General features: G+C 47.8%; 1 protein-coding gene across 2 annotated transcripts in view; it reads left to right on the forward strand.

Annotated features, from left to right (window-relative positions):
- The window catches only part of LOC144492988 (tripeptidyl-peptidase 2-like), a 130,462-nt gene that overhangs the window by 90,266 nt on the left and 27,708 nt on the right, over nucleotides 1-12,488 (forward strand). For both annotated transcript variants that reach the window (XR_013497663.1, XM_078211743.1), the window contains exons 21-23: nucleotides 4,504-4,641; nucleotides 5,072-5,316; nucleotides 6,892-6,970. Coding sequence is in view for 1 of the 2 variants with exons in the window: in XM_078211743.1 (XP_078067869.1) it covers nucleotides 4,504-4,641; nucleotides 5,072-5,316; nucleotides 6,892-6,970 (462 nt within the window). In the remaining variant the exon portion in view is untranslated. The remainder of the gene's footprint in view (nucleotides 1-4,503; nucleotides 4,642-5,071; nucleotides 5,317-6,891; nucleotides 6,971-12,488) is intronic.

Genomic DNA, 12,488 nt, shown 5'->3' on the forward strand with positions numbered 1-12,488 from the left:
TGACCTCCTTCTGTTTTCCATGTGCCCGTATCTGCGTGGGTTTCCTCCGGGTGCTCTGGTTTCCTCCAACAGTCCGAAAGATGTGCTGGTTAGATGCATTGGCCATGCTAAATTCTCCCTCAATGTACCCAAACAGGCGCCGAAGTGTGGTGACTAGGGGATTTTCACAGTAAATTCATTGCGGTGTTAATGTAAACCCACTTGTGATACGAATAAATAAAGTTTACTGTATCCAACTTTAGTTGCTCTACCATTGGCAGCTGTGTCTTCAACCATCTGGACCCTAATCTCTGCAAGTCCTTTCCTAAATCTCTTCATCACTCTATCTCTTTCATTTCCTTTCAGATCTTAAAACCTACCTCTTTAACCAAGTCTTACTTCTATTTGCTGAATCTCTCCCTACATAGCGCAATGCCAAATTTTGTTTGATAATCATTGCTGTGGAACACGTTGAGACATTTTCCTGTGTTAGTGATGCTATATAAGTACAAGTTGTTTGTGATCAGACCTCTTTGTTTTCACCTCTGTCTAGTTGTGTTTGTTACAAATACTAATTGGATTTATGCATCTGCAGAAAATACTGCCTATTAAAAAAGGAAAGCTTGTGTTTATATGGCCCCTTGACTCTCAGAAACACTTCAGTGCTTCAGTGAAATGCATCCTGATGCGCAATTGCTAATTTTAGCAGAGCAATAGACAAGGGATAGATTTGATAAACAAAGGAGTCAAGGGTTATGGGAGATAGACAAGGACATGGAGTTAAGACTGCAATCAGATCAGCCATAGTTTTAGGATAAGGGATAGCAAATTTAAAACCGATGAAGAGAAACAACTACTCTCAAAGAGTGGTGAATCTGTGGAATTCAATACCTCCGAGTGTGGTGGATGCCGGGACATTGAGTAAATTTAAGGAGGAGACAGGCAGATTTTTAATTAGTAATAGGTTGAAGGGTTATGGAGAATAGAACATAGAACATAACAGCGCAGTACAGGCCCTTCGGCCCTCGATGTTGCGCCGACCAGTGAAACCAATCTAAAGCCCATCTAACCTACACTATTCCAATATCATCCATATGTTTATCCAATAACCATTTGAATGCTCTTAATGTTGACGAGTCCTCTACTGCTGCAGGCAGGGCATTCCACGCCCTTACTACTCTCTGGGTAAAGAACCTACCTCTAACATCTGTCCTATATCTATCACCCCTCAATTTAAAGCTATGTCCCCTCGTGTTAGCCATCACCATCCAAGGAAAAAGGCTCTCACTATCCACCCTATCTAATCCTCTGATCATCTTGTATGCCTCTATTAAATCACCTCTTAACCTTCTTCTCTCTAACGAAAACAACCTCAAGCCCCTCAGCCTTTCCTCATACGATTTTCCCACCATACCAGGCAACATCCTGGTAAATCTCCTCTGCACCCTTTCCAACACTTCCACGTCCTTCCTATAATGCGGCGACAAGAACTGTATGCAATACTCCAAGTGCGGCCGCACCAGAGTTTTGTACAGTTGCAACATGACCTCCTGGCTCCGAAACTCAATCCCTCTACCAATAAAAGCTAACACACCGTACGCCTTCTTAACAACCCTATCAAACTGGGTGCCAACTTTCAGGGATCTATGCACATGGACACCCAGATCCCTCTGTTCATCCACACTACCAAGTATCTTACCATTAGCCCAGTACTCTGTATTCCTGTTACTCCTTCCAAAGTGAATCACTTCGCACTTTTCCGCATTAAACTCCATTTGCCACCTCTCAGCCCAGCTCTGCAACTTATCTATGTCCCTCTGTAACCTGCCACTTCCCTCCGCACTGTCTACAACTCCACCGACTTTAGTGTCATCCGCAAATTTACTAACCCATCCTTCTATGCCCTCATCCAAGTCATTAATAAAAATGACAAACAGCAGTGGCCCCAAAACAGATCCTTGCGGTACACCACTAGTAACTGAACTCCAGGATGAATATTTCCCATCAACCACCACCCTCTGTTTTCTTCCAGCTTGCCAATTCCTGATCCAAACCACTAAATCACCCTCAATCCCATGTGTCCGTATTTTCTGCAAAAGCTTACCATGGGGAACCTTATCAAACGCTTTTCTGAAATCCATATACACCACATCAACCGCTTTACCCTCATCCACCTCTTTGGTCACCTTCTCAAAGAACTCAATAAGGTTTGTGAGGCACGACCTACCCTTCACAAAACCGTGCTGACTATCCCTAATCAAATTATTCCTTTCCAGGTGATTATAAATCCTATCTCTTATAATCTTTTCCAATACTTTGCCCACAACAGAATTAAGGCTCACCGGTCTATAATTACCAGGGTTGTCCCTACGCCCCTTTTTGAACAAGGGGACAACATTTGCTATCCTCCAGTCTTCTGGCACTGTTCCAGTAGACAATGACGACCCAAAGATCAGAGCCAAAGGCTCTGCAATCTCCTCTCTAGCCGCCCAGAGAATCCTAGGATAAATCCCATCCAGCCCAGGGGACTTATCTATTTTCACAGTTTCCAGAATTGCTAACACCTCCTCCTTATGAACCTCAATCCTATCCAGTCCAACAGCCTGCATCTCAGTACTCCCCTCAACACTGTTCCTCTCCAGTGTGAATACTGACGAAAAATATTCATTTAGTGCCTCTCCTATCTCTTCAGACTCCACGCACAACTTCCCACTCCTGTCCTTGACTGGCCCTAATCTTACCCTCGTCATTCTTTTACTCCTGACATACCTATAGAAAGCTTTAGGGTTTTCCTTGATCCTACCTGCCAAAGACTTCTCATGTCCCCTCCTGACTCTTAACTCTTTCTTTAGGTCCTTCCTGGCTAACTTGTAACTCTCAAGCTCCCTAACTGAGCTTTCACGTCTCATCTTAACATAAGTCTCCTTCTTCCTCTTCACAAGAGATTCAACCTCCTTAGTAAACCACGGTTCCCTCACACGTCTGCATCCTCCCTGCCTGACAGGTACATATTTATCAAGGGCACGTAGTAGCTGTTCCTTGAACAAGTTCCACATTTCAATTGTGCTCATCCCCTACAGTTTCCTTCCCCAACCTATGCCAGCTAAATCTCGCCTAATCGCATCGTAATTTCCTTTCCCCCAACTATAACTCTTGCCCTTTGGTATATACCTATCCTTTTCCATAGCTAAGGTAAACGTAATCGAATTGTGGTCACTGTCACCAAAGTGCTCACCTACCTCCAAATCTAACACCTGGCCTGGTTCATTACCTAGTATCAAATCCAAAGTGGCCTCGCCTCTTGTTGGCCTATCTACATACTGCTTCAGGAAGCCTTCCTGCACACATTGGACAAAAACCGACCCCTCCAAAGTACTCTAACTTGGATAGGCAGGAAAGTGGAGTTGAGGCCAAGATGAGATCAGCCATGATCGTATTGAATGGCAGAAAAGGCTCAAGGGGCTGGTTTCCCTGCTGCTACTCCTAGTTCTTAGGAATGGTGGAGCAGGCTTGACTGGCCAAATGGCTTACTCCTGCATCTAACTCTTATGTTCCTCTGAGACCTGCTGCCCTCCAAGCTTCGAGTCAGTAATCGGCGCACGGTGTAAGGTGCCGTGTCCTTAAAATCTACCTTATGATACAGCAAAACCATAAATTTTGTTTGTACAAATGTACTCGGTGTTCAAACCCACATAATTCTACAATGCACATCACAGCAACAAGTCCAGGCCAGTGTTTATGCTTCATACGAACCTCTTCCCACACCTCTTCATCCCACTCCCCACCAACGTATACTGAAATTCCTTTTCCCTTTCATGTGATTCTTTAGCTTACCCTTGAATGCATCTGATATGCTACTGTTCACCTCAACCAGTTCAACAATCGCACCACTCTCTGTCTGAAGAAGTTTCTCCGGAATTCCTGGTTGGATTTATTCGTAATTTTCTCTAGTTTTGGAGAGCCCCACAGTTGTAAAGATTTTCTCTCAAACCCCAGCATAATCTTAAAGATTTCTATTGGGGTCACCATTTGTTATTTTCATTTCTGGAGAAAAAGTAGAATCTCAGCCTGTTCAGTTTTCCCTTTCTTCATAATAGGAGAGCAGACACAGCACAGTAAGGTGAGGTCTGACCAAAATACTGTCCAAATGGAATATAACTTCCTTGCTTTTAAATTTTGTCTCTTCAGAAAATTATCCCCAATGTTTGGTTTGCTTTTTTCATGACCTTTTGAGCTACAATATAATCTCAGCTTGATTTGTATTAATCGCATTGTTATTTGGAGGTGATGGTGTTTCTCTGACATTACTACTCTGTTCCCCTCAATGGTTGAAGTCACAGAGGGAGGGAGTTACCAGAAAAGTCTTGATGAGTTGATGCAGTGCATCCTGCGCATTGTACTCAGTGTGGTCACAATGCACCGATCATAAAAGGTGATCATAAAAGGGGTTTGCATTGAGTTTGTTTGAACTTTTTAACCATTTGCTCTTCAGTGTTAATTGCGTGTTGTTATGTATTACTGCAGGCAAAGTCTGGTGAAGTGACACCCAGCTGTCCCTTACTGTCTGACTTGCTATATGAATCAGAGTACGACAGTCAACTTTGGATGCTCTTCGATCAAAACAAGAAGTTGGTGGGATCGGGCGATGCCTATCCTGACAGGGTAAGAGTGAAAGTTAAGGATGGAATAATGAAGTCTTGTGCATTCAGCTGACTGAAACAATCCTATTTCAGAATTGTGAAATTATAGTGAGGAGGCACTTTGGCCATCCCTGCAAAAGGCACTGGTTAGTGAATGTACTGTTGAATGCTGACACTAGTGGTTATGATCTTGGAAAGAGGTCTGATCAAAATACTGTCCAAATGGAATATATCTTCCCTGCAGGAACAGAGGAAATGTCAGCCATACCATCAGTCTGCATTTAATTCAATGAAGTAAATGGCCCTATCACAGGGTGGAGTTTTTGGAAAGGGGAAAGAAGGAGGTAGGGGGGGAAAGTGAAAAGAGGAAAAATATTTTTGCAGGTATGGAAGCTTTGGAAGGTGTTTCTCTTTTCATCCTGTTCATGAAACACTTTGTTGTTTCCTCACAGTACTCGCTGAAACTAGATAAAGGGGACTATGTGATACGCCTACAGATTTGCCACGACGTGCTGAGTGAGTTGGAGCATTTAAACGACCTGCCATTCCATATCAGTTACAAACTTCAAGCCCCACTGAACCTGGATGTCTACCGGACTCATGTTAACGCCTTACTCAACAAGAACAAGTTTTGCTCCCTTACGCTGCCCCCAAAATACACTATTCCATTCTACATCACTTCTTTACCAGATGACAAGTAAGTAATCGGTACAAGGCGGGACTTTACAGAATCTGACCAATTTGAGTTTGGGAAAGTAAATATGCAACACCTTGCTATTCAGGCACGCTGGCTGGGCTCCCAGTTCTCTGAAGTGTGCTTCCATCTGGCAAGTCCCCATGCTGGGAGCAACACTTCAGTTTAACGTATTTTTTGAGTACTCTTAATTTTCAGTCATGTTCGTGACTGTCCCAAGTTTCAATTAAAAAATAAATACCTTGTTAATGATATTGCTTTTAACGACTGACTTCATATCCAAGGAAAGGTTTATACAATCATCATGTTTGATATTTTAATCATGATAGTAACCTAATAATGGTCATACAAAGCACAAAAAAAACTGCATAATATAGCCTCGCTGTGGAACGTCCATCCATATTGTGATTGTTAGATTTTGAAATTGCATTCAGGCATGCAAAAATCTTCATTTCAGATGATGCATCAAGAAAATCTCATTTCCTTTATCAACTCCTTGAGGTGTTTTGCAAAACTTGGCAGTGAGTGAATTGATTTTGGAGTGTACTAGTCACTGTTATGTTGCCAAATGAGGGAGCTGGTTTATTGTCAACAAATGAGATGACTGATCAGATAATCTGTTCTTGATGTTGGCTGAGGCACACAGCAGAGCATCGATTAAAAAACACGGTCTGCACCCAATCAAGAAGAAAAATTTCAGGCTCTTTGGAAAGAGTTATTCAATTAGTCCCACTTTCCTGGTCTGTCCCCAGAGACCTGCAAACCTGAAATATAAAAACGCAGGAAATAACAAAACGCATCCATCAGCATGTACAAAGAGAAAAGACAGCTTAATTAGAAGGGTTGAATAGAGCAAATAAGGGAAAACGATTTCAACTGGCAGGAGGTTCAGTAACCCAAGGACACAGATTTAAAATAATTGACAACAAAAGCAGGGGAGATGAAGGAAAAAAAAGGAATTGCAGCGAGTTGTTCTGATCCGGAATGTACTGCTTGAAAGGGCAAGAGAAGCAGGACCAATAGTCCTTCTCCAAAGGAAATTGGATAAATAATTGAAAAGGTAAAGTTTGCACGGGTGTGGGACAAGAGCTGGGGGATTGGGACAAATTGGATAGCTCTTTCAAAGAGCTAGCACAGGCACAATGGGGCAAATGGCCTCCTGTCCGGTTTGATTCAATGTTTCTTATGTTTCTGGTACAACTGTTAGATTAGCAATCTAACAGGGAACAATCAAAACTTTCTGGAGTTGCAGAACAAAGGGAAGAGGTAAGAGAGAAAAATAACAACTGACAGTCCAGTCACAGTGTGAAAACTCTTTTCTAACAAGCTGTTTAGAATTTGTTCCATTCTTTAGTCTCCTTCCTATGATTGGAAGCACTTTCCATTCCTCCTTTTTCCCCGACCTCAGCATAGGGCTGGCTTAGATTTCATTTCTCGACCCCCATTTTACATTGAACTGCCTCGAGAGAGGGGGACTGATCATCTGTACATTCCTAGCCTTTTCTGTTTCCAAAATGTGTTTATGTCTCAGTATACAGCATACAACGAGTAGAATTAATTTGATCTTTTCTCCTCCAGAGTTCCCAAAGGAGTTGAAATTGGCTGCCAGCTAATGGGGACACTCACGCTTTCTAAAACGGAAATGGGCAAGAAAGCTGTAAGTCTTGTTGTTATTCAAGTCACGCAAACACTGCCCAACCTCCTCTGCTTTGATCTGCTGATCATGTTTGTTCCTTAACGAGGGTTGACGTCTGTTATGCGTTCACACAAACTGCTGGCAGGTTTAGCTCTTTTCTGTTGCGTGTGTATAGGAACATGGGACCAGTGGGAGGACATTCAGTCCCTCTGGCCGTTTCTGAGATTCTGTTAGATCAAGTTTGATCTGAACCTCAATTAACTTTGTTTATTTGCCTTTGTTCCATCTCACTTTATATCCTTAGTGTAAAATAACTATTTCTCTCAATTTTCAATTGATACTCAACATCCATAATCTTTTGGAAGAAAGAAGCCCAGATTGCCACGAGCCTTTGTGTGAGAAAGTGATTTTATTGTTGGTGATCTTGCTTCAATTTTATGATTTTGCTAAAAAGGGGTCATATTCAATTTTGCTTCTCTCACTCTCTGCGTCTCTCTCTCATGCGCTCTCTCTCTCTCTATCTCTAAATCTGGAATATAGAGCTAGTCTCAGTAATGACCATGGCAGCTATCATCGATTGTTACAAACACCCATCTGGTTCACTAATGTCCCTTTAGGGAAGGAAATCTGCCTGGTCTGGCCGACATGTGACTCCAGATCCATAGCAATGTGGTTGACTCTTTAATGTCCTCTGAAATGGAGGGCAGTTAGGGATGGGCAATGAATGCTGGCCCAGCCAGCGACGCCCATGTCCCATAAATGAATTTTTAAAAAATGACCCTCTGGGCCCAGAATTCCATGATTCTGTTTATTTTTCTGTGAAACCACAAGCTCGGCTTCTTGCTGTCAACCAGCCACTGGTTTAAAGTTTATTTATTAGTGTCACAAGTAGGCTTACATTAACACTGCAATGAAGTTACTGTGAAAATCCCCTAGTCGCCACACTCCAGTGCTTGTTCGGGTACACAGAGGGAGAATTTAGCATGGCCAATGCACCTAATCAGCACGTCTTTCAGACTGTGGGAGGAAATTGGAGCACCCCGAGGAAACCCATGCAGACATGGGGAGAATGTGAGACTTTGCACTAGACAGTGACCCAAACCGGGAATCAAACCGAGGTCCCTGGCGCTGAGAGGTTGCAGTGTTAACCACTGTGCCAACATAGCCAGGGGCAATAACAGATCTACTTTAGATTAGCTGTCCCCATGCTGCTATAACTCAGATGGCAAACTGGATTGGAGACTGTCCCTTTAAGAGGGTGAAGTGCTGTTTGCACTGAACAAGTCTATTTGTGATATAATGGAACCTCCCCAGAGCAGCTGAATCATTCGACAAACTAAACTGTGCAAATGGCTTTTGTAGACACAGATGTTGAGTTCTGATTGTATTCTGTTTGTGTTTATGATTCACTCTGGCTGGTTAAAGATTTCATGGCTGCAGGTGATTGCTCCATTAGGAAGTAGACTTCACAGTTCTGTTCACTGAGTGATTACCCAACCATACTGTCTGCACCTGGAAACCAGTGTCAGGTCTTTGCTCATTTCAATAGCCTGCTGAGGTGAAGGAGGACTTCACTGAGAAACGGGAGCGGTATTCCTCCAATACAAAAGCAAAATACTGCTGGAAATGTGGAAACACTCAGCAGGTCTGGCAGCATCTGTGGAAGGAGCATCAAAATGAATGTTTCTGCTCTGCTGGCACCTGGTGACATTTATGTAGCACCTTTAAATGTAGTAAAACGTCCCGAGGCACTTCACAGGTGGGTTATCAGACAATTATTTTGACAGCAAGAGACACAGACGCAGAACTCCTATTCTTCAGGCATCATACCCAGAAAGTACCCTAGAAGTCTCCATGCAAGGACTGCAGGGGAAATGCTCGGGAAGTTAAACATCTGTGGGCAATTATTCCGTACCTGTAACTATCTGATACTCTGATTTAAATTGGAGACTTCAGATGGTCTGAATCGCTTGGTTGAATAATTACCAAAGAAAGGTTAAAAAGGTGGAAAACACTTGGAACCCCTGTGTAACTATGGTGCTGAATCCCACCCCTGACTGCCCCTCCACACCTTCCCAATTACTCCCCACTCCCCTGACTATCCCCCACTACCCTCACCACCCCAAGCCAACATTCCACACCCCCTCACGCCCAGGACTGCCTCCCCCCTCCACCGACTACCCTCCCTCCCACCCCCCGACTAGCCTCCCTCCCACCCCCCGACTAGCCTCCCTCCCACCCCCCGACTAGCCTCCCTCCCACCCCCCGACTAGCCTCCCTCCCACCCCCCGACTAGCCTCCCTCCCACCCCCCGACTAGCCTCCCTCCCACCCCCGACTAGCCTCCCTCCCACCCCCCGACTAGCCTCCCTCCCACACCCCGACTAGCCTCCCTCCCACACCCCGACTAGCCTCCCTCCCACACCCCGACTAGCCTCCCTCCCACACCCCGACTAGCCTCCCTCCCACACCCCGACTAGCCTCCCTCCCACACCCCGACTACCCTCCCCCTGACTATCCTCCCTCCCCCCAACTGTCCTCCATCCCCCTGACTTTCCCCCTCCTAACCACCCTCCCCCCACCGACGACCCACCCCCCCACTGACGACCCACCCCCCCACCGACGACCCTCCCCCCACCGATGACCCCCCCCCGACTGCCCTCCCCCCCCCGACTGCCCTCCCCCCCCCAATTGCTCTCCCCCCCTCGACTGCCCTCCCCCCCCCTCGACTGCCCTCCCCCCCCCTCGACTGCCCTCCCCCCCCCCCCCCCGACTGCCCTCCCCCCCTCGACTGCCCTCCCCCCCCTCGACTGCCCTCCCCCCCTCGACTGCCCTCCCCCCCCCTCGACTGCCCTCCCCCCCCCGACTGCCCCCCCCCGACTGCCCTCCTCCCCCCCGACTGCCCTCCCCCCCCCCCCCAATTGCTCTCCCCCCCCCGACTTCCCTCCCCCCCTCGACTGCCCTCCCCCCCCTCGACTGCCCTCCCCCCCCCTCGACTGCCCTCCCCCCCTCGACTGCCCTCCCCCCCTCGACTGCCCTCCCCCCCCTCGACTGCCCTCCCCCCCTCGACTGCCCTCCCCCGCTCGACTGCCCTCCCCCCCTCGACTGCCCTCCCCCCCTCGACTGCCCTCCCCCCCTCGACTGCCCTCCCCCCCCCCTCGACTGCCCTCCCCCCCCCGACTGCCCCCCCCGACTGCCCTCCTCCCCCCTGACTGCCCTCCTGCCCCCCTCCCGTCCTCTCCCCCCCCAACTGCCCTCCCCCACGCCCCCCGACTGCCCTCACCCCCCCCGACTGCCCTTCCCCCCCCCCGACTGCCTTCCCCCCCCGCCCCCCGACTGCCTTCCCCCCCCCGCCCCCCGAATGCCCTCCCCCCCGCCCCCCGAATGCCCTCCCCCCCGCCCCCCGACTGCCCTCCCCCCCGCCCCCCGACTGCCCTCCCCCCGCCCCCGACTGCCCTCTCCCCCCGACTGCCCTCCCCCCCCGACTGCCCTCCTCTCCCCCCCCGACTGCCCTCCCCCTCCTCCCCCCCCCCACGACTGCCTTCCCCCCCGACTGCCCTAACCCCTCCCCCGACTCTCCTCCCCCCCCCTTCCCGACTGCCCCCCCCCACTGCCCTAGTCCCATCCCCGGCTGCCCTAGCCCCATCCCCGGCTGCCCTAGCCCCATCCCCGGCTGCCCTAGCCCCATCCCCGGCTTGCCCTAGCCCCATCCCCGGCTTGCCCTAGCCCCATCCCCGGCTTGCCCTAGCCCCATCCCCGGCTTGCCCTCCCCCCCCCCCCTCCCCGACGACCCCCCCCCGACAATGACTGTGCCCTAATATCTCAACTACCTACCCGACAACCCCCTGACCACCGAAACCCCTCACCCACTTAGCTGACTTTTGCCTGGCTTCTCAGTGAGGCTGGGACCTTTCGACACGGCTAGTGCTGTAAAGTGGCTTCACTTACCCTGACACTGCTGAGCTGCGCTGGACGGAGTCCGGACTTGCTCCCCTGCAGGCCGGTGTCGCAAGGCTGCATGAGAAATCTGCAGCTCCACACTAAGATAAGTAAAAACGACTGGAGCAGCAATCCAACTGTGATTACCTGTCCACGGAAGTTCTGGCCTTTTAGGATAGAGGAAATGTGTAACGTTTAGGAAATATCTGAAAGGAGCAGAGCGAGGTCATGAGGTTTACGAAGGGAATTCCAGAGCTTGGGCACAGGCAACTAACAACATTTATTAGCTTGCAATGTGAGGGCCACAGTAATGTAGAGCCTGCACAGTTAGTGATCTGTCATTATGTGATAGTTTTTGGTGTCAGATAACAGGTTTGGCAGAGAGCTTAATCATTCAGTTTGATGAACTTTGCACTGTTCTGGGGGTTCGGGGCACTGCTGTAAAATTGCAAGGTATTCCATGGACCTCATTCTCCACTTTCCTCCCTCCCTTCTCACCCCACCACCCTCAGTTCTCCATTTGTATCCTAAATGTTTTAAAAAAGATGATTTTATAAATAAATGCTCCCAACGCAAAGCTTGGCAAAGCATGCATCAGGGGAGGTGATGGCCTAGTGGTATTATTGCTAGACTATTCCAGAAATCCAGAAACTCAGCTAATATTCTGGGGACCTGGGTTCGAATCCCATCACGGCAGATGGTGGAATTTGAATCTGTTGATGACCGTGAAACCATTATCAACTGTTGGAAAAGTCCATCTGATTCACTAAATCCTTCAGGGAAGGAAATCTGCCGTCCTTACCTGGATAACAGCAAATTACTGCGGATGCTGGAATCTGAAACCAAAAGAGAAAGTGCTGGAAAATCTCAGCAGATCTGGCAGCATCTGTAAGGAGAGAAAATAGCTGATGTTTTGAGTCCAGATGACCCTTTGCCAAAGCTAAAAGGCAGAGAAAGTGGGAGATATTTATACTGCAGGGTGAGGGAATGAAAGATGAGTCATAGCCACAAAAACAAGGGGAAAGGCTGATAATGGCAGTAGAGGGAATAGAAGATGTGAACGGCCAAACAGCAGAGAAGCTGAAATCAGACGGTAAACTGTGACAGATGAAGGAGGGGGGGGATGTGGGAGAGAGGTAAAATGGGGGAAAGGGGATGCAGAGGGAGACGAAAAGTAAGGAAAAGGGGGATAAAATATGGGGAAAGAATGGGAGGGGAACAAAAATAAAAAGAGAGACAATAAAAAAATAAAAAGAGCCTTTGGCTTTGATCTTTGGGTCCTCACTGTCCACGGGGATGGTGCCAGAGGACTGGAGAGTGGCGAATGTTGTTCCTCTGTTTAAGATAGGGAATAGAAATGACCCTGGTAATTATAGACCGGTTAGTCTTACTTCAGTGGTTGGTAAATTGATGGAAAAGGTCCTTCGGGATGGGATTTACGACCATTTAGAAAGATGCGGATTAATCCGGGATAGTCAGCACGGATTTGTGAAGGGCAAGTCGTGCCTCACAAATTTGATTGAATTTTTTGAGGAGGTAACTAAGTGTGTTGATGAAGGTAGGGTAGTTGATGTCATATACATGGATTTTAGTAAGGCGTT

The sequence above is a fragment of the Mustelus asterias genome, chromosome 4 (genome assembly GCF_964213995.1).
Source record: "Mustelus asterias chromosome 4, sMusAst1.hap1.1, whole genome shotgun sequence".
NCBI classification, from domain to species: Eukaryota; Metazoa; Chordata; class Chondrichthyes; order Carcharhiniformes; family Triakidae; genus Mustelus; species Mustelus asterias.